General features: G+C 38.9%; 2 protein-coding genes across 2 annotated transcripts in view; one reads left to right on the forward strand and one right to left on the reverse strand.

The window, feature by feature from the left end:
• The first annotated feature begins 6,802 nt into the window (after window positions 1-6,802).
• On the forward strand, window positions 6,803-11,360 carry LOC143163474 (fibrinogen-like protein 1-like protein). The gene is made up of 2 exons (XM_076344899.1): window positions 6,803-6,987; window positions 10,399-11,360. The coding sequence occupies exons 1-2, from the start codon at window positions 6,843-6,845 to the stop codon at window positions 11,097-11,099; spliced, it is 846 nt and encodes a 281-aa protein (XP_076201014.1). The 5' UTR covers window positions 6,803-6,842; the 3' UTR covers window positions 11,100-11,360.
• Window positions 11,361-17,738: 6,378 nt separating this feature from the next.
• Window positions 17,739-22,080, reverse strand: part of CHRM5 (cholinergic receptor muscarinic 5) — a 51,141-nt gene continuing 46,799 nt past the window's right edge. The window contains exon 2 of the mRNA XM_076344906.1: window positions 17,739-21,570. Within this exon, the coding sequence (XP_076201021.1) occupies window positions 19,901-21,487 (1,587 nt within the window). The 5' untranslated portion in view covers window positions 21,488-21,570 and the 3' untranslated portion in view covers window positions 17,739-19,900. The remainder of the gene's footprint in view (window positions 21,571-22,080) is intronic.

Here is a 22,080-nt window from a genome sequence, read left to right on the forward strand (position 1 = left end):
GCGTTGTCAGACAAAACACACATTTCGTATGCCATTGCCAGTTCAGAAGTTCAAGAACAAGTCAAAACTGTTATGAATGTGTTTTTTGTTACTGATCCTATACAAAGATACCAAAGTGCATTTAGCCAAGGTTGCAAAGCGATTCAAAGCCACTGAAAGTTGCAGAAGTATTTCTATAGCCTTGTTTTGTTGTTTGGGTTTTTTTGGTGGTGGTTTTTTTTTTTTTTTTCCAAAGCAATCATTTGTGCTGTGCACCCATAAAACTTCTTTCAGGAAGGATACTCACTGAGCCCTTTTTTATGTTTTGTGTGTTTTGTCTTGTTAGAACATTCTCTTGAGTTCCTTGGTATGCTGAACAAGATTACTGCATGAAAGTTAGCATTTTTACATGTTTCTGGCAACAATAAAAAGCCATAAATCACCCATCTCAAGCCTTTTGAAGACCCTGGGTATGCAAGTTGCTAGCCTGTGTCAAAGCCTTTCCCATAATGACAGAGGCCGTCTTGGACATAGAGATCATGAAATGATAGAGTTTTCAATTCTTGGAGAAGTAAGGAGGAGGGTCAGCAGAACTGCCACCTTGGACTTCCGGAGGGCAGACTTTGGCCTGTTTGGGAGCCTGGTTGACAGAGTCCCTTGGGAGGCAGTCATGAAGGGCAAAGGAGTCCAGGAAGGCTGGACATTCCTCAAGAAGGAAATCTTAAAGGCACAGGAACAGGTCATCCCCATGTGCTGGAGGATGAGCTGGCGGGGAAGAAGACCAGCCTGGCTGAACAGAGAGCTTTGGCTGGAACTCAGGAAAAAAAGGAGTTTATGACCTTTGGAAGAAGGGGCAGGCAACTCAGGAGGGCTACAAGGATGTCGTGACGTTGTGCAGGGAGAAAATTAGAAGGGCCAAAGCCCAACTAGAACTTAATCTGGCTACTGCCATAAAAGACAATTAAAAATGTTTCTATAAATCCATTAGCAGCAAAAGGAGGGCTAAGGAGAATCTCCACCCTTTATTGGATGCAGGGGGAAACATAGTAACAAAGGCTGAGGAAAAGGCTGAGGTACTTAATGCTTTCTTTGCCTCAGTCTTTAATAGTAAGACCAGTTGTTCTCAGGGTACCCAGCCCCCTGAGCTGGAAGACAGGGACGGGGAGCAGAATGAAGCCCCCATAATCCAAGGGAAATGGTTAGCGACCTGCTACACCACTTAGACACACACAAGTCTATGGGGCCGGATGGGATCCACCCAAGGGTACTGAGGGAGCTGGCAGAAGGGCTCACTGAGCCACTTTCAACCACTTATCAGCAGTCCTGGCTAACCGGGGAGGTCCCAGCTGACTGCAGGTTAGCAAATGTGACGCCCATCTACAAGAAGGGCCGGAAGGAGGATCCGGGGAACTACAGGCCTGTCAGTCTGACCTCGGTGCTGAGGAAGGTTATGGAGCAGATCATCTTGAGTGCCATCACGCGGCACATACAGGACAACCACGCGATCAGGCCCAGTCAGCATGGGTTTATGAAAGGCAGGTCCAGCTTGACTAACCTGATCTCCTTCTATGACAAGGTGACCTGCTTAGTGGAGGAGGGAAAGGCTGTGGATGTTGTCTACCTAGACTTTAGTAAAGCCTTTGACACCGTTTCCCACAGCATTCTCCTGGAGAAACTGGCTGCTCATGGCTTGGATGGGTGTACTCTTTGCTGGGTGAAAAACTGGCTGGATGGCCGGGCCCAAAGAGTTGTGGCGAATGGAGTTAAATCCAGTTGGTGACCGGTCACAAGTGATGTTCCCCTGGGCTCAGTATTGGGTCCAGTTCTGTTTAATATCTTTACCAATGGTCTGGATGAGGGGATCGAGTGCACCCTCAGTAAGTTTGCAGACGACACCAAGTTGGGCGGGAGTGTTGATCTGCTTGAGGGTAGGAAGGCTCTACAGCAGGATCTGGACAGGCTGGATTGATGGGCTGAGGCCAATTGTGTGAGGTTCAACAAGGCCAAGTGTTGGGTCCTACACTTGGGTCGCAACAACCCCATGCAGCGCTACAGGCTTGGGGAAGAGTGGCTGGAAAGCTGCCCGGCAGAAAAGGACCTGGGGGTGTTGGTCGACAGCCGGCTGAACATGAGCCGGCAGTGTGCCCAGGCGGCCAAGAAGGCCAATGGCATCCTGGCCTGTATCAGAAATAGTGTGGCCAGCAGGAGTAGGGAAGTGATCGTGCCCCTGCACTCGGCACTGGTGAGGCCGCACCTCGGATACTGTGTTCAGTTTTGGGCCCCTCACTACAAGAAGGATGTCGAGGTGTTAGAGCGTGTCCAGAGAAGGGCAACAAAGCTGGTGAAGGGTCTAGAGAACAAGTTTTATGAGGAGCGGCTGAGGGAACTGGGGTTGTTTAGCCTGGAGAAAAGGAGGCTGAGGGGAGACCTCATCGCTCTCTACAACTACCTCAAAGGAGGTTGTAGCGAGGTGGGTGTTGGTCTCTTCTCCCAAGTAACAAGTGATAGGACGAGAGGAAATGGCCTCAAGTTGTGCCAGGGGAGGTTTAGATTGGATATTAGGAAAAATTTCTTCACTGAAAGGGTTGTCAAGCACTGGAACAGGCTGCCCAGGGAAGTGGTGGAGTCACCATCCCTGGAGGTATTTAAAAGACGTGTAGGTGTGGTGCTTAGGGCCATGGTTTAGTGGTGGCCTTGGCAGTATTAGGTTAACGGTTGGACTCAATGTTCTTAAAGGTCTTTTCCAACCTAAACGGTTCTATGATTCTATGATTCTATAATTCTATGATATTTACTGGCACTTACTGACATCATTATCCAGACTACTAAGGTTAAATTAACACTACTTTGCCCTTGCTAGAACTGACGGCTTCATTATATGGGTTAGATATGGATATTTTTCATATCCTTTACACAGAGAGTCTGATTAGTTGCAATATAGTAGCCAGGTTGTCTTTGCAACCAACTTCAGAGCTTGATGAAGTAGTAAGTTGATCAATCTCAGTAAATTCTTCCTTTGCAAGGGTGTGCCATGAGTTGTTAAAATACAGAGAACTTGTAAAGAGACTTTCCACATAGGAGAGGCTGCATTGGAAAAATTCAAATGAATGCTTGCCAGTTAAAGCTGAACAGAACCAGAGGGATAATTAAAACTTTAGCATATTGTGGTAAAGGAATATGCGGTCATTGGGCTGAGAAACTAAGTATCTTAACTAACATGACTAACAATAAGTCATTATAGTAATGCATTATTTTGAAATCTGTATATGACCAAACCATACCAATGTAAAGTAGTCCTACCTTAAGATATTATATAGTTTTCAGGGCTGAAAAATTCGTCTCAAAATACTTGATCAAGAGCAGAGGGAGGTATGTAATGATTTTCATTGTTTTTCAAAGTTTTCATCTACAGAAACAGCTGCCTTTCTGAGCACGAGTGAATGAATGCTGTTGCCCATTCTTCTTTTTTCTAATTAAACGCTTCCCACTTCACTTCTGCTCTGCCAGCTCAGATGAAAGTTTGGAAATCAACAAAAAGAAGCAAACAGCAAGAAAGTAAAGAAAAATGGAAAGGCGGGGGAGGAGATAAACAGTGATGGAAAATGTAGGAATCGAAGGCACAAAACAAAGATGTACCCCAATTTGTATCAGGGTGACGTGAGACCTATCAATAAATACCACTAAAGCCAATGGTGTTTCCTAGGGTGTATCAATATGGACAGAGTGGAAAGGTACCTTCTCCTGCCCTTTCTTAGCATACTATTTCAGCAAGATCTGTATCTGTTCAAAGCACTTCTATTATTTCATAAGCTACCATACAGTATTTTCATGCCTTAGCCAAGGTTTATAAAGTTTGGTACTAATCAGAAATTAAATATGTCAAACATACAGATACCAGAAATTCCCTGAGCTGCATAATTCTAGAAGCGGAGAGAATGCGTTCTTGAACTTTTCCCTGTAGCTCTACTACTGACCAGCGTCAGGGAAAAGATACTGTTCTGACTACCTGTGGCCATCCTCATGTGTAATAAAGCATTGCTTGTACTTTAAAAATGAAGAGAAATATCACTGAGTTTCAAATGTTACAAGCAAATCTTCCCTAAAACATTTGTTATGTGTATTTATTTAATTGTGCATGAAATACAAATCCTCCCATGTTGTGCTTTCATTGAGGATGAATTATTGAAGAACAGAAATTATGCGTATTACAAATCCTCAAGTAGAGCTTGCACAAGACGTAAATGCTCCATCGATTTTAATTGTGGCTTGTTTCAGGGATGGAATCTGATCGAAGTGGTTTGCAGGCTGGATCAAGCAGCACAAAAACTTAAGTGTTGGCTCATCTTGAAAAGGGTAAATGCTAGGTTACACATCATCTAAAGGCCAAGCAGATAGACTAATTCATCTAATTCTTTACAGTTTTGACCTGAATTAATGTTAATTAACTCTCGTTAATCCAAATAAACTAAAATAGAAACCTGTTGACCAGCCTGTTGTGCTTTTGTTTTTTCCATTTTCGTAGCTCTGAGACACTGCTTCTGATTCATTCACATTAAAACATGAAGTAACAGCAAGGTTTATGGTTGGTTTGTTCCTAATACTTAAAAATCAAGTTGTCTTTATGCAATTTTAAATGTGACCAGCAGTATAGCATCTAGTTAATTCACCTATGCAAAATGACATAGTAAATTTGAGCATCTGCCTGTGTGTATTTAAGCAGCATAAGTAATTTTCTGAACTAAAACCTTTTCATGGTTCTCCCTCACTGTGTCTATTTATTAATCAAGGAAATCTTAATTTAGTTACTATGTTGTTTTAATCCTTATGGAAGAACTTTGTACTTTATAATTCATACATACTTACTTGCAAGTGTAATATGTCAGAGCAAAGTCCACCAGAGTAAGCACACAGAGTGAAATAATGAAATTGCAATTTTGCTGCATTTGAGATAGCGTGTTGGAGCTGATTTATTCACCTGGACTTAAGTAGCAGGCAAAGTACAACTGTAGAGAATGAGCTCATGCATTTGTGTGCATTTTTCCTTGCCAAGCTGCACTTGAAAGAGGTAAGATGCCTGCCTAGCGCTGTTTTTCTCAGTTGCTTTCTTAATAATTTATAATACCAGGTTCTATTCTGGAATTAAATGGATCTGTAAATCATTTCAATGTGTAAATATGAGGGAAGAAAAAAGACTGACTCACTCAAAAATCTAAAAGAAAAACAAAACAGCTAAAAAAATAACTCCAGATCCAAGTACAGATTTCCTGAATTTAGTGATGCTTGTGGGTTAGGTTTTGATTTTAAGTAATTTATAATATAATAATTAATAATAGCAACAATAATAGAAGCTTTCAGGGAAAAGGATACATGACGGTGGGAAATGCAGGCACAGCAGAACTTAAATGCTTTAAGGGAAACCCCGTGCCAAATTTCATGGAAGGTAATTTTCCAGTTTATTATCATCCCAAAGTCAAGTGACCAGCTTTGCATAAAATAGCAAATTGTATGTTAATAGTAAATCAGAATTATTACTGAATAGTCTTAGGTAGAGTAGAAAATTCTGTTTTGCTGGTTTTCTGTATGGTAGGTATAAAAATTAACTCTCAAACCTGAACTTTATTAAAATTATTTATCTTGGACAGTTTTTAAAAAATCGCTGAATATTTTTTCACTCTGGAAAGCTGTTTGCTGAATCTGCTGCTAAGTCGTCAGATTTATAAAGAATGTGGCTCTGTTGCAACATAAACCACTACGGAGAAGGGTACTGGCCTCTGCAGACTCTGTGCTGACGCTGGCAGGAAATAAGCTCTGGCCGAAGAGCTGCTTGCCAGATCTATCTTCGGCCTTCGCCAAGGCCACTGTGGGGAGCTCAGTCCTTAAAAAAAAAAAAAAAAAAAAAAAAAAAAATGAAAAGAGTTTGGCTAGAGTCTAAGTAAATGTGTCCTTTGAGAGTATGGGAAACATCTGGTACCCTGATTCAGTCTAAGCTGTCATTGATACAGAAATTCCTCTTCAGTCAAGCTGGGATTTGCCTAAGTGAGGACCCCAGCATTTAGTCCAATAATAGCCTAAGCCTTCTTGCTATGTTGTGTGTATACTAGATGTGTAACCCCAAAAGGAGAACAAAATGAGGCTCAAAACTGTTTTGATTCAATATATTGAACCCTTGTGAGTTTTGAAGAGGCTGAAAAGTTCTTTTTGCTTTGTTTATTGAACTTTTTTTTTTTTTTGGTCTAATTTAAACCTGTGACCTATTATTTAAAGCTGTAGATGGAAATTCATAAAAAGCGTAGTCCAGATGTGCTGAAGTGAGTTCTCCAGTGCACGGAAATATACCCAGCACTTGGAAAGCCATGTCTTTAAGTACTGTTTGAACTACAGACAGTCAGCAGAGCCAGTGTTACTGTTTCTGCCAGTTCGACCATTGGTGCCTCTATTTCACTACAGTTTGGACTTGGGGAATAAGCGAAATTCAATTCTGATACATATAAGATGTGCTTTTTCTTTTGTCATTACATTACTTCATATGGCTTTTTGTCACACACAAAATTACATTATGGTTCATTGCCCAGCATGGCACAAGGTGACAGAGGTGAGAGACGTTCTAAGTGTAGCAGCTTGGCTAAGCGCTCCATGTCAGAGGAATGACCAGTCAGAAATAGGGTGTGAGACATCAGGAAAAGGAGAGGCCCTTCAAAGATGGGAGAAGCCAATTTTAGCGGAGGCTTACTATATTGAAGCTAGGTATTGCAATACCTTTCTCCTTCAGGACTTCCATACTAAAAGTCATAAATCTTTCCATTTTCAATTCCAGTCTGTGTTACGGTTCTGTATTGCTGCAGGAGGGCTGACTCGGAAGGAAGATGCTGTTGATGAGCTCAGCGGGATTTATTTTGCTGCTCTCTCATTGCACTGTGTCAGTGAGCACCAAAGAGGCAGTGGTTTTGGCTAATGCCCACCTTCTCCCCCAAAGAGGCTATGACAGACTGGGTAACATCAATGAAAAAGGTACTTATGAAGAGAGTGAGTGATTTGGATGCATGCCGTGTTTTACTTTATTGCTTTGCTGTAACGTTTTTCAGCCAACGTATTTGAAAGTTAGCCCTGCAAAAATACTTTGCAATATGAACGTGGCCTGCCCCGAAATCCAGAATCTTTAACACCCTTGCTCAGCTGCCATCTAATTCAAGAGAAATTAACAGTTTTTTTGTAAAAAAATACTTTGTGGCATTTGAAGACTTACGCTTAGGACAATCATATCTAGATTACATCTGACACCTCAGTACCTAAATCCCATTGGTACCTATAACTGAGGCATCCCTCTGCCTATCTAGCTTGGAAGGTCCAGCTTGGTAGGTTTTCTAATACTTTTACCAGAGTAGATCCCACATAAAATGTACACACAGAGAGTAGTGGGATTGATTCATTTTCCTCCTCTGACTGATGGTACTTGAGGGTTTATAAAATTCACTTTCCAAGTGAATCCTGTAACAATCAGCCTAAATGATTTTCTCATTATCCGTCTATAGAAGTTGTTCTATTTTGCATTAATAACATCCACTGAGAAGGGCAAATACAAGTGTCACTATATATATCGTTGGCTTTGACATCACTATATAAATCATTTAAATAATCATTCTATAAAATCATGGGATCAGGTTTGGAGTGAGGCTATGTCTACCAGGCGAATGTTCTAACAGCTGGGGTACAGAGTCACGTACACAGTTCTGCTCTTTCAGGATATTTAATAATGTCATGCAGATAGTATTGAGATTTAAAGTATTCTATTCATGGCTGTAGATTCTATTAGGCAATGAAAGGCATAAAAGTAAGGCCTTGGAAAGCCTATATACTCCTGTAAATCTGTCCTGAGTGGCTTAGAAGTACCAATAAACTTCTGAATATCAACTATAAAAGACTATATTTAACACAATACTGATACTATGAATGATACTATTTAACAGGTTTAGTCCATATGGACTTCTACAAAGCCTATGATACAATACTTCATACAATGCTAAATCAGAGAAGGTAGGTTTACATTATAAATTCAGTAGAGATTGAAAAGAAAATGACAATGACTTGGGTAGAAAAGTAAACCATAAAGTCAAGGGGAGACTGGAAATAATTGCTTGTAAGTGATCTTTTCAGTATTCTTATTAAGTACACTGACGCAAAAATAGGAATATGCTGATAAAATTTAATGATAACATGAAGTAGAGAAATGCCAATACAAAGAATCAGAATATTACACAGAAAAAAAAAAATAATCAGATGTTCTTAAGTAGTACCATTGGGATGAAAAATAAAGTACAAAATTCTAGGTTTTACTGCAAGATGAGGACCTTACCAATTACAAAGATCCAAAGACCAAACTCTAGATTAAAGGAAACACAGCAATACAAATGCAATCCTAGAGTATATCAACAGAGATGTTTTTAATAAGACTTGGGAAGAATCAGTGGCACTATATAAGGCCATCTGCAATACCGTGTGCAAATTTTACCCACGTTCTAGCTGATTAATTTGCAGTGAAGAGGTGCAGAAAAGCTACTAAGACAATTAAGGAACAGAAGATTTATCTTACACTAAATAATGAAAGAACTTACTTATCCTAACAGAATTTACCCTAACAAAACAAAGGCTGACTGAAAATATAGTTGTCCTCGTGGTACATGGGGGCTTATTACCCAGGAAGAAGCACTATTTAACTAAAGGACAACACGACACAAGAAAGAAAAAGATGGACAGTGGATGTTAATGAAATTAGATTGGGAACCAGATGAGTGTTTCTAACAGAGTAGTGACAGTTATTGAAGCCTACAATGCTTTCCAGTTGGAAGAGAAGACATTTAATAATTCTGTGAAGAAGACTGCATGATATAATTCCCTACAGGACCAGTAGTAGAGAAAATAGTCACTCATGGTCCCTTTCTCTTTCCAGAAAGTTGGAGCCTTTTTTTTTTTTCTTTTTTTACACTAACCAAACTGTTCAGTGTACTTTTGATCTGTTGGTCATGAGACCATACAATGAGTGACTCTTTTCAGACTCTGTTCTGTTCAGGAAAAGAAAAACAATGTGTTCAATAAAAGGATCAGCAGGGGCTCTCTGGTCAGTGATTTGGGCAGAGAATAGTTTTTTTCTGAGCTTTTATTTTAAATTTTTATCTTTGGAAATATTTTTCCTTAATTGTTTTTTAGCAAATTTGGGGGAAAAAAAGTAGGACATCTTACCATACTTTTCCTGAATTATCCCAGTTTCCCAGAAGAAAAAAATAAGTTCTAAATACAATATCTAAATGCCTATCAGTCATTGTCAGGACAGAACATAGGATTTCATAGGTCTGAAGAACTGTCATTTTACATCACAGGTTGTCTGTAGGAATTTTTGTCATAGAGATATTAAAATTGTCAAATTTTTATTAAATATAAATTACAAATATTCTATAGTATAATGACATAATGACATGCCTTTCAACTCTATGGAGAAGTGAGTGATTTCAATTCATAAACATGTTTGAGTAACGGAACAGACATTGGATAACATCCTTCTCTACAAAGCAGAGCATTGTGTCTTGGTCTCAGAGATGCTTGATACTATACTGTAAGCAAGAAGTTACCTTATAAGCAAGTTACATTTAAAAAACACAGTATATATATTTCAGCCCAATAGAGAGGGGTCATCCCAAGCCTTATATGCCATTTTTATCACCCTCTGAGTCTACTGGATAAGCAATAAAGTGGAAAAGCCCTTTCACCTTTTTTCCTGATATTGGTGTTCAGCACTGCACAGCACTGTAGTTCTACCTGCAAATCAGAGGTAAGATTTAGCCTGGAGTTTGAGTGACAAGAACTGTTCCTAAGAAAATCCTCAGATGTTTATAAGTTTTGTATTAGCAAGAAATGTGCTTTATTATCTCCCTTTTATCAATGAACACACAGCATACTTATTGGAATTTAATGCAAGGATGTTACAGATGCCTGAAGTATAAATTGGTTAAAGAGAAATTAGATTTGTTGAGGATAAGGCTAGCTCTAGCAATTAAACACAATGGTCCAACACATAGTACAGGGAATTGCAAACTTGCTGACCACTCAAACTGGAAGAACACAGGAGGAAAAGGAATGGTCTGTACATAACTTTTGGCTTTTCAACCATATTTCTGTCATAAATGCAAAATCACACTTCCGTTGTATGACAGGGTAACAAACCCTTTGTTGAATTTCTGACCATTTCCTGCATGTTCTGCCCTGAAATCTTCTCCCTTTAGCTGAGTAGGTGCCCACCAACCGGGATGAAGTCAGAGTCAGCTTCCAGTCAGAAGGCAATCATTCACTCACTCTAAAGGACAGAGTTCAATATCTAAAATTTACTATTTGAACAGAAATTTACTTTAAAACTTTTTTTTTCCTACTCAGAGTATCCAAGGGATTGTTTTGAGATTTTTCAGCGCTCCAAAGGAAATTCCAGAGACGGTCTTTACATTATCCAACCAAAGGAGGACCCAATTGTTGTCTCTTGTAACATGCAGGATGGTGGCTGGACAGTAATCCAGCACATTACAGCCAATAGTACTGTCGACTTTGATAGGACCTGGCAGGATTACAAACACGGATTTGGCTCCGTTCATGACAACCACTGGTTAGGAAATGAATATATGCATCAGCTAACTAGCAGCTCCGTGCAATATATACTTGGAGTTAAACTTGTAAACCTAAACGCTGAAATCAAATGGGGACAGTACGAACCATTCCTTATTGAAGATGAAGAGTCTCAATACCGAATCAGGGTTGGTCTATACAAAGGCAACGCCACTGATGCTCTGACCCTGGACACAGAAGCTTATGTCCATGACAACCAGAAGTTCACCACCAAGGACAGAGACAATGACAATTACTTTCAGAATTGTGCTAAATTGGAACACAATGGCGTTCCCGGGGGAGGCTGGTGGTATGATGCGTGTGCTGGAGCAAATCTAAACCGTAGGAACGTGATATACTGGCAAAAGGACTGCAACAAGCAACGCATGTGCAAGTTTGCATGGATGATGATCAAACCCGTTGACCACACCCTGTCATATCCAACCGCGTCCTGCCCATGTCAGAAAGTTGAACTGTAGATAAGTCATGTGTACTTTGAAAGGAACATGGATTCTTTGTCCAGTGACTGAAGTGAACTCTCACTGACGGAATAATCACACTACGTAATCATGATTGAAAATTTAATTTGGGCCTCTGCAAGGGCTTTATGATAGCATGTCATCCAGGACTGGACCAGGACATAGACATCTACCAACCACACAAGTGAGAAGTCACTGTCAGAAACTGAGGCTTCTAACAGAAGATTTAAATAATTAATTTTATAGTATTTTATCCATAAGAGGAGTCAGGTATGAAATCCAGGATATGAAGTCTTGTATGAGATATACATGAATATACATGCATTTCAGAAGGTTTTGCTCCAGTATGAATGTTCACGGTTGATCTCCTATAATTGCACATCTTCACATATCATGCAGGAAGGAAATTTCCAGTGAGGTACCTACATTTACAAAATGCATATTGGAGAGTATTGTGTACCATAGGGCAGCATCAGACCTTTCCTTTCTACCTTTAGTGAAAACTATTTTAATATATAAAATTTGAATTAGCCTCATCTCCCATGGCTTCTTTTCTCCTTCATTGACTCTTCCTTTTATCTCTACTTTTTAATGATCCCATGCACAATGAAGTATTCAGCATAGGCTTTTCTTTTCTTCCTTCTTTTAGAGCACCCAGAGCTAATGGGACCATCAGCTTTCCCATTTAAAGCTACTAATCCAAAGCTTACAACTCCTCTGAATTTTTCCCCAAGAAACTCAGTGAACCCATTTTTCAAAAGATCAAATTGATTTCGCAATTGTTTACTTATTGCTCCTTTTTCCCCCCTGAATATTACTCCACCTTGTTTACCATGTTTTGACTGTTGCTTCTCCCTGTTCCATGATGTGCTTCAGCTTTCTCTTTTTTTAATACCACTGTAAGAAAAGAAGAGAGCGTTGGCTTTATTTCACGTTTGCTAGCTTCAATTGTTTTGGCACTCAACCTTGACATTATTTAAACAGCGCCTTTTTTCTGATTATAAAATAAAGAAAGAATCTTTAAATTTCATTATAAATTCATCTGTTTTAAAATAATAAATAAAAGGATTTCAGTTTTGATAACCTTGAAGACCTTGTTTTCTTTTACAGCTGTTTGGGTTACTTCACACATTTCTATATCATTGGAATAGCTGAATGACAACTGAAGAGTATTCATTGTTGTATTATACAAAATGTCAGGATAATAATTAGAATATCTTTTATGTTTTCTTAGATATTTCAATTACAGAAACTCAACCAACAGATACTGGCAAACTCCTGCTTTTTAATTTAAAAATGGAATCTCATAATTTCCATGAAAATTACTTCGCAGAAAATAAATTGTATTGTGTTTTGAGAAGACCAAGACTGCCAGGATTACTTAAGAAGAGAAATTAATTGGGAGGTGGAAAAGCCGAGAAAGCAATTTTTTTTTATAATGCACTACAACATTTTCAGAAAGAGATACAGATATGTGATGTGGGTGAGGCCAATATAGCATACATGTCTATTTTGCAGCATCTGATTTTTTTTTTCCCCCCCTGAAATTGTGTTCAAAGACAGAAGTGTGATAGGGGAAGAAATGGATAGTAACTGAATTGAGTTTATGTAAATTTAATGTGGGTTCTGCTGTAACTCTATCAGGATGCCTCCGAAATTGTAATGAGGATACAAGAAAGGATGGAGGATAATAATGAGGATGGAGGATAATAATGAGGATACACCACAAGAGTGCTGCCAGTCTCACATAGCTCTTATTCGATTTCCTGGCCATATAGCCAGATTCTCACACACCTTCCAAAAATGTGTTTTGAATAATCCTGACATGGAAGCGCACAACTGAAAGCCAGCAGACTGCATCTGATCCTCAAAGGCAAGTAACCTGCTCTGCAGCCCACCCTTGGCCTGTTTTGGAGGAAAGGACTGTGCAAATAAGCTGTATGAATGACTCGGGTACCAGCAGCCCAAATCCAGCTGCCCAGTTTCGGAGGCACTCTCTAGTATTAACTGGAGCCCTACAAACCTATGCTGACACTGAATTCCAGTATGGGAATTAGATTAAAATGTAATAATAACAACTCGTAACAACAAGTCTCCAAGCAAAAGCAAGACAGAAAGATTAATCCAGTTCAAAGACAGACATTTAATGGAACTCAGGGACTGAGGTATGTTCCACACTTCTAAACAAAGTATGGATGGAAATGACTACTGGAGCTGGATTTGGGACTAAGTAGTGGATGAAAATAAGTAAGAATATTCCAATACACCCACCAGCACTTCTTTCTAGAGCTCTTAAAGAGAAGGACATAGAGGCTTAAATAGTGGACTAAATTCTACTTCGTAATTCCTTAGAAAAAGGCTGTCTTAACTGAACAGATTTTTTTTTCTCCATCACTGAACCTTAATCACCAGATACCCACAACAATGGTGAGAGCAGCTGGCCGTCAACACTGAATCAGCAAAATCACAGTCCGAAACACGGGGGTTTCTATTCTGTCTACTCCTATTTTCTTTTCCCTATCACATTTCTCCTATCCTCTCTCTCTCTCAGCCTTTCCTGATTATACTGCCTTCTGCACAGACTTGAAGAAAGGAGGTGGGTCCTCCTAAGAATATCTGATTTGGTCAAATAAATATCTTTCCAAAATGAGGAAGCATGACAAGGTCTAGAGCAATAGGTATATGCCTGACTTCCAGCTCCAAGCACCCCTGAATGGGAGGCATGTTCCACTTTAAACATGCAATCTCCTAACAACAGCAGAAAAATAGGTTTCTTCACCTCTTTGCTACTTTGTATTTCTCCCCATACTATTTTCTCAACTGCAGGAAAGGTAAGCACACCTCGCATACAATATCACATTAATCAACTCAGAATTTAGCAGAAGGAAAAATTCTTCCTAAAAAAAGGATCAACTGACAAAATAAGAGAGCCTGATGACCTTTTTCTAGCAAAACCACTGATTTATTACTATTTGTCTTTAAAAATCATTCAACTTTCATGAGAAAGTGTTTGCTTTTGTTTCTAATTTTCATATGTGTAACCTAAACAATAAATTTCCAGACTTCCACATAACCTTTTTTTATGTGTTAACCACAGGTTTAAAAGTATGACAGAGTGGTTTTAGGACCAAGCATTGAATACTGTGCATCAATAAATTATCAACATTACCTGCCTGGGCTCTTTTTTTCTCCTATAATTAACAAAACAAAGAGTCCTTTAGTCACTCTCACATCTTCTGCATTTCAGAAGTCACCAGGACCCAGGCAGAGTGGTGGGGTACAGAGCTGAATCCAGCCACGCTCCGCAGCTGGTATCCTCCACCGCACCCTCTCTCCACTCTTCCTCCTATAGCTACCTGATGAAGTGCACATCTAAGGAGACCTTATGTATGACATACAGTAAAAACAACTGTCTGACCTCCACTATGTCTAGATGGCTGCCTCACGTAAGGAGTAAAAGATATTCCAGTTTATATTTTGGCATTGTAATCCAGGAATTCAGTAAAAATCCCCAAACTTCAGAGGTCTACTGAAACGGGAGCCATCAGTGACCAGGGTTTGGAGAAGTACTTGTTGAGAAGAAAACTTCTGAAGGATTTTAAATGTCTAGTTGTTTGAGGAAGACTGACTTGCTTGCTATATCAGCAGGTACATGAAGAAACTAATGGCATTTAGTAGCTAATGGCATAAGTATTGAGTAGAAGGCAGTGGTTTTACTGAGTGTAATGAAAACTGAAGTTCCTAATCTGATACATAGCCCAGCAGTGCCTATTAAACCTGAAGAAATACATTTACCAAGATGGAAAAAACAATTGCAACACCATCCCTTTCTGAAACCACTAACAGTCATAGATTATCTCTAGTTTTACAACACAATGTTATCAATTTTTTCTTTTTTTTAAAACTAGGTACAGATATGGGGTAACTATTAATAAAATCATAAACAAGAAGTTTATTTGAATGATCAAAGTTGAAGGTTTTATGACACCCAGCTGTCAATTGTATGTGGAAGAAAACTTCTTAGTAGGTACAAAAGGCAGGAATGGAGATTTGGGATGACCACGTAAGAAATAAATGGCCTCTTTCTGATCTGGTAGAAGGAACGCCAAGTATTTAAGTGAAAAGACACAGTATCCACTTTTGGAGTTCAGGTTTGGAGGGGCATTTCAAAACAGAGAAGCCACTGACTACCCAGCGGCTGCAGGAGCATTTCAGGAGCTGACGGAGCCCTTTGAGTCCCCAAGGCAAACACTGTGTGGGAGCCTTTCAGAGGGAAGTTCTGACCTATAATGGTCTGTAGCTCATAAAAGTAGTGAATGTGGGGTGTTTTTTGTTTGTTTGTTTGTTTGTTTTTTAAAAAAACCCCTTCTGTAATATCAAAAAGGAGTAAGCAGTATGGAGCTTTTTGGGCAGAGTCCTTTCCAACAGAGGGGCATGTAGATGTACAGGTCACAGCAAATGGTAACTCCAGCTTGATTGTTATGTACAACTGAGGAAACAGGTATTTGTTTCTCACTATGCCCAAATGATTCCTTCGTATTATTTCTATCTCTATAGAAAGCAAAGAAAATTAATTTCAGAGGAAAGTTACACCATTCCATTTGTTTGTTTGTTTTCCTAGAGCAAAGAATCCAGAGAAGGCAGAAGTACGTATGTAACAGAGTTACAGAGTAACTTTAAAAAAGAAACACCCAAAAATTCTCCTTCAGTATGAAGATTTTGGGAATCCCAAACTATGAAGGGGTGATTTGGAAACTCTGTTTCCTACCACAAGTAAAGAAGCATCTTAGAAAATTCTATTCAAAATCCAGAATGTGAAAAAAGTCCACAGGTATACAATTCAGTTTCAAACTGTGTATCCAGTTTCATAACAACAGCGTTCTACAAGAAAGCAGCATCTTCCAGATTGATAAGGGATTCTTTAATTGTTGTAATGACTTCTCATTTAAATTTAAAACACTTACCACATCCCAGTGACATTTTTATTCCTTCAGGTATGTGACTATCCTTCGCTACATTTGCATTAAGATTTATCAGCTAAATTAGTTCAACATGTTCAGGTCATCTATCAAATATGACAAGGAGGCAATGTCACAGATTTCTGAGAAAAGCCCTATGTGGGAGATAAAATGATCAGAATAATTAGAGATGGGGACTTTTCATGAGACAGCTCTAAAACTGGAACAATATCTAAAGGGTGATTAGGAAGTATAATTAAGGATTTTGCCTTGACGTGCATCACTGTCTCTGGATCTAGACTCCTCAAGTCCATATATCCCAGTGCAAGTCTCACTGTGGGTACAATAGGGATGAGAAACAAAAATCCACATATAAAAATAACTTTCAACAGTTAGTAGCAGTTACTAATTGACATGCATAGTTGAGTAGGATAAGCATGATTAGCAATTGAATTATATAATTAATGGCAAAATATGCTCTATCATATTTTACAGGTTCTTACAGTATTTTCGCTTCTTTTGATTTCATCCTTCCTCAATTCAACAGGATTTTTCTATAAAGGAAACCCCTGCATTTATGTTCTAGCTTGACCTTCTGTCCTTTGCAAAGCTCTTCACTCTGTGCTAAGTAGCCACAGAAAGTGCACAACTGTAACTAGGTGTTCTATACCCATTTAAAAATTCTGGGAACTCTTCCAAGTATTTATCTACAAATATAAATTATATTTACAGAAAATGAATGTTACTTGATAATTTATGGGGATCTGGAATATATAGGGAGGCTGGTATGTATGAAAAGGAAGAGACAAAAATGATACCCCCAGTTTGTGGGAAAATTAAATATTCAAAAATATTAAAGTGTGCTGGGTCTCTGAAAGGCTTAGTTAGGGATGTATATTTATGCATCTATATTGATAATACATACATACATATCTATATATATGTATGTGTATGTAATTATGTATAAATAAAACGTACTTTAACAAAAAAAGGTCTTTTCACCAGTCCATGACCATGACCACAATCAATTATAGGATCAGTAAAAGGTTCTTTAAAAGGACAGAAATACAGATAACAAGGTTGTTCTACACTGTAAAAGTCCCACAACACTTTTTAAAGGTACAAAATATAATTTGAAAACAAAATATAATTAAGTACTAACTGATACTCTGATGAGGATCACATTTTTCTTTTTGTGGTTTTGATTTTTTTTTTTAAGAATAAACATCCTACATAACAATAAAGCAACACACACCTCTTTATATAATTCTAGGTATTTACAACGTACCCATGTTTGGCCATGTAACGTCTCACATGGTGAAGTGCTAGCAGCATAGTTTGAGCACATATTTCACAATTACATTGAACCAACACTGTTGCATCCATCACCACGTATTCTAATACATTTACTGAGCACAGAGTCCATAAACGTTTACAGAACACTCTTGTTCAACGGAAGCCAAAACCAACAAAAAATATCCCATTTAATTTCAGTAGCAGCCAATGCTTTACTTTAGCAACAACACTGCAGCTAGCAGGAACTGTTACTACCTCATAAATTTTGCCTTTAACTACAGCTTGTGCCACAGAGGGACACATTCATTTGCTAAAAATCAAACACAGTTTACTGACTGTCTGATCCAGTGTAATATAAAATAAACCCACTATAATAACCAACTTATACATAGTTACTGTACACAGGAAAAGCTCTGGATAGTGACAGAGGAAAGTTGATGAAAGGGTCTTTATAAAGACCCATACTTTCTTTTAATAAGCAATCATATGCTAATGCACAAAAAATAATAGGCACGGTATGGTGTGTTACAAAATCACTCCTGTGAATTCTGAGAACATATTTTTACATTACTACATGCTAATCTTTCACTGACACAATTTTCCCCTCTGGAGATTGGGGATAAAAAATATTAATTACTTGTACTGTGGTTGTTGACATGGAGGAATTATTTATCTGTAGGGAAATATTTTGATGGTATGATAATTTAATAAATTATACGAACAATTTCACTGAGAGCAATGGTACATTCAGGATGACTAATACAATCCCTGAAATGTGCAGCTGGGTCATGTCACCACTGCAATGTCCCACTAAAGCATATAGTAGATATATATGAAGATTGGCCCAAAGTAATATTCCAGAGCACCTCACCTCGAACTTTGATAGAAAGGCTAGAACTGAATCTGAACTTTGTGTACACGGAGATCTTTCTCATTTATTCATAAACATTTGTTTGCTTTAGGACTTCATTCCTTATGACTCCTGTCACCGTTAACTTTGTTTTCTCATGGCCTGTTCTGAGGCTTCGTGTTTGTTCCCACCACAAGGAGCCAGGTCACCAGCTCCGTTCCAACGGCCTTCTGCTGAAGGCAGCCCCTCGCTTATGCACTCACTCGGTCAATGCTGGAGGACTCCTGCCAAACTAGCACAGACATCAGACAGGCACATGCAGTTCAACCCGGCCACAGAAGTGCCCTCACCACAAACCCAAAGCTCTGGCAAACCTCAGCTCATGGCCAGAGGCTCAGCACATTGTAGGTAGGCCAGTACAGCTCAGTCCCAGAAGCCACAGCCGTCAGAGGGGTTGACTCCAGCCCCCAGTACTGTAGCAGATATGGTTCTGCTGGACCAAAAGATAGAAACTGGAGATAACTTATGTTTCCAAATACCTGATGTTGACTAGTCTTTGTAAAGCTATTTAAAGACAAACAGTGCTATGAAAGTGCAAAGTGTCCTTAATAGTTTTATAGAAATATTCAAAAATTACTTAAAAAATCTTTCTTCTTTCAGAGATGCCAATGCTGTCACTGTTTATAATAATTTTGTAATATGTAGGTAAATACACAGGGCATCAATACATATTTTTCTCTTGTTCCGCGTCATTCCATCAGTAACAGAAACTTTTGGGGCAAGGGGAAGTGCAACAAAAGAGATTGCAAAAAAGACTTTCCTTGTGTTGTAAAGTAGATATACTATGTCCGTTATGCTTTACAGTCAGTTCTGATTTGTACCATTGTCACTATCGCATAAAATTTAAAAATTTCCTCCAGATGCATTGGGAAATGGAGAAATTCAGAGGTATCTGCTAACCATCACCATTTTTTACAGATGACAGTGACTTGCATGATGGAACTGAGATTGGGACTGGCTTCTTCATATACAAAATACATTATCTATTTCCTCCACTATGAGCCCTTCCTCAAAAGTCTCCACAAAAGTCATCCTTACAGTGGAAATTTTCTCAGTATTACATTCTCCTATAATATGTGTGTTCATTTGGAGTATTATGAATCTCCCTAACCATTTAGTACTGGGGATGACGGCATTTCCCCCTTTAAACAATCCTTGTTTCATTCCAACAGCAGGTGGAAAAGTCTCAAAACAGAAGTAGTATGAGCTCCATTGCTTGGTACATTGAAAACTAAATAGACAATACACTAGAAAGGCACTATAAGAAGAAACAGTTCTGCACTACAGGGAGATAGACTGGATGACCTGACCTGATGACTGGATGACCATCCCACTCTAATTTCTAGTAGTTTATAATTTACTCTACATATTCTCAGGCTGAAAGAAAGGACAGAAGACCCCAAACAAAATAACTTCAATGCAGATCTACTGCATAATCAAAAACACCCTGTGTTGCTCACAGCAGCCACTGACTTCTTTATCCCAAGCACACTACTTTCATGCAAAATTTTACTTTTCTGCAGAATTTTTTTAACCCCTAGACATATAAAGCAACAGCTTTGAAGAGACAGAATTACAGTCAATTTACTAGATTACGTCAATATCTCTCTTCCCCCTTATCCCTTATATAAGAGCAATTATGGCAGTCTGGTATTGCCCTGCCAGTATAGTTTCTCTTCCACTTTTTTCTTTTTCCACTGGCAGAAAAGCAGCATCTTAAAAGTTTTCCTGAAAGTTTTGTTACAGAGGGCATAACAAATGGGGTTAACAGTGCTGTTCACATAGCATAGCCAATATCCAAGGTGCCACAGTGTCAGGGGAATGCAGTCAGAACAGAATGTAGAGATCAAAACCATGATATTGTAGGGAGTCCATGTGATGATAAAAGCCAAAAGAATGGCACTTAAAGTCTGTGCTGCTTTGCGTTCCTTTATAAGAACCATCCGTTTTCTTTTGGTGATTTGGTTATTTATATTTGGATCCATGCTTTTGATGGAAGGATCCTTTGACAGAGCAGCAGAACAAGGAGTTATTTTTACTTTACGGCAACCATTGTTGGCTTCCTGGGTGCCATCAGCCTTAACCACCAACCGGAATTTATAGGCCACACATTTTTTACTTTTTTGTACGTGGCCTTTGGCAGGTGACAAAAAGTATTTCTGGTTCTCATAATCATTTTCTTCAGGTTGGTCTTTGACAACAACATCCGTACTCTCATTAAACTCTTCTGCCTTACCTTTAGATGGACTTTTGTAAGTTACTTGGAAAACTGAATCAGTGGCAAGTTTATCCTCCTCTTCCGAAGATGCGTAGCTGCTGCAGGTGGTTAACTGGTCAGCCTTAACCCAATCGTTACAAGTACTCGCTGCCTGAGAGGCTTTCACCGTAGCTGATGTACTTCGACTAGATGAAGACCAGGAAGCCTGACACCTTTCTCTTTTGACTAAGTTTTGTTGCTTGCAACTGAAGCAAGACTTCAGGAGAGCTTTCTGAGGCTTTATCATCTCAAATTCTGCCACAGACTCCGAACCCTGCAGTTCAGCAAGGTCCTTGGTACGTTTCTCTGTCTCTTTATAGATGCGGCAATACAGAATGGTCATCACAGACACTGGAATGTAAAAAGCAGCAATTGCAGTACCAAAGGTGATAATGGGCTCATATAAAAACTGTATCTGGCACTCTTCAGGTGGTACTGTTCGTTCACCCACAAAATACTGCCAGCACAAGATTACAGGCGCCCACAACACGAAGGAAATTAGCCAAGCCAGACCAATCATGATGCCAGCTCTTTTGGGCGTGCGTTTGGCCCTGTAAGTTAAAGGCCTTGTGATGGAAAAATATCTGTCAAAACTGATGACTAGGAGGTTCATTACTGAGGCATTGCTAGCTACATAGTCCAGTGCTAGCCACAGGTCACAGGCAAGGCTTCCAAGAGACCAATGGCCTATGAGTATATAGGACGTATAAAGGTTCATAGAAAATATTCCAATGATGAGATCTGCACAGGCAAGGCTGAGCAAGTAATAATTGTTGACGGTTTTGAGCTGACTATTAACCTTGAAGGATATCATTACAAGAATATTTCCCACTATGGTTATTAAGCTTACAATTGCAGTTACAGTGGCAATAGTAATGACTTCCCAGAGGCTATACCCTTCTAACTGCTTATGTTTGATGGATGAACTGTTTACAACAGTAGAATTGCTGAATATATTTAATTCCATTCTTGTTCTTGGTGTATTGTCATCAGGATCTTAGCACTGTTGCATATTGCTTTCTCTACTCGAAAATATTCTTTTGGAGACAGCTGTAAAGATCAAAGGAAAAAACAGAAAAAGAAAGCAGCTCATTAAATAGCACAAATTTCCATTAGTTACCATAAAACACTTGTAAAACAATCTATCAAATTATTTGTGCTCTCGTTTTGCATTTTGATTATTGTTTCTACCATTGTGAACATAAGTAAAACACACAAATGTACATTTTAGGACAATGTACTCTGGCATCTTATGACATTTCTAAATGCAATCAAAACAACTATTGTTTCTTAAGACAGTCCATCACACCAGCTGTTATATTTTGAATGCCTTAGGAGACACTCTACATATTCTTAAAGACAGACATTCAAAGTTTTACAGTGCAGTAAGACAGTGAGTCACTGTATTGTTTCCTACAGTACTATGTAGAAGACATGTCAAGGTTTCAGAAATTATCTTTGGAAAATTTGGAGAAGTCACCAACAACAGAGTAAGAGGAAACTGAGGATGCATGTGGAGTTAGGAACCATGCTGGCATGGTGGCAGTGGGAAACAATTAG

The sequence above is a fragment of the Aptenodytes patagonicus genome, chromosome 7, assembly GCF_965638725.1.
Source record: "Aptenodytes patagonicus chromosome 7, bAptPat1.pri.cur, whole genome shotgun sequence".
Taxonomy (NCBI): Eukaryota; Metazoa; Chordata; class Aves; order Sphenisciformes; family Spheniscidae; genus Aptenodytes; species Aptenodytes patagonicus.

Bases quoted from the DNA above. Each gene is read 5' to 3' on its own strand.
- LOC143163474 (XM_076344899.1), top strand. From the start codon at position 6,843: ATGCTGTTGATGAGCTCAGCGGGATTTATTTTGCTGCTCTCTCATTGC. The intron at 6,988-10,398 runs GTACTTATGAAG...TTTCCTACTCAG, and splicing joins GGGTAACATCAATGAAAAAG to AGTATCCAAGGGATTGTTTT.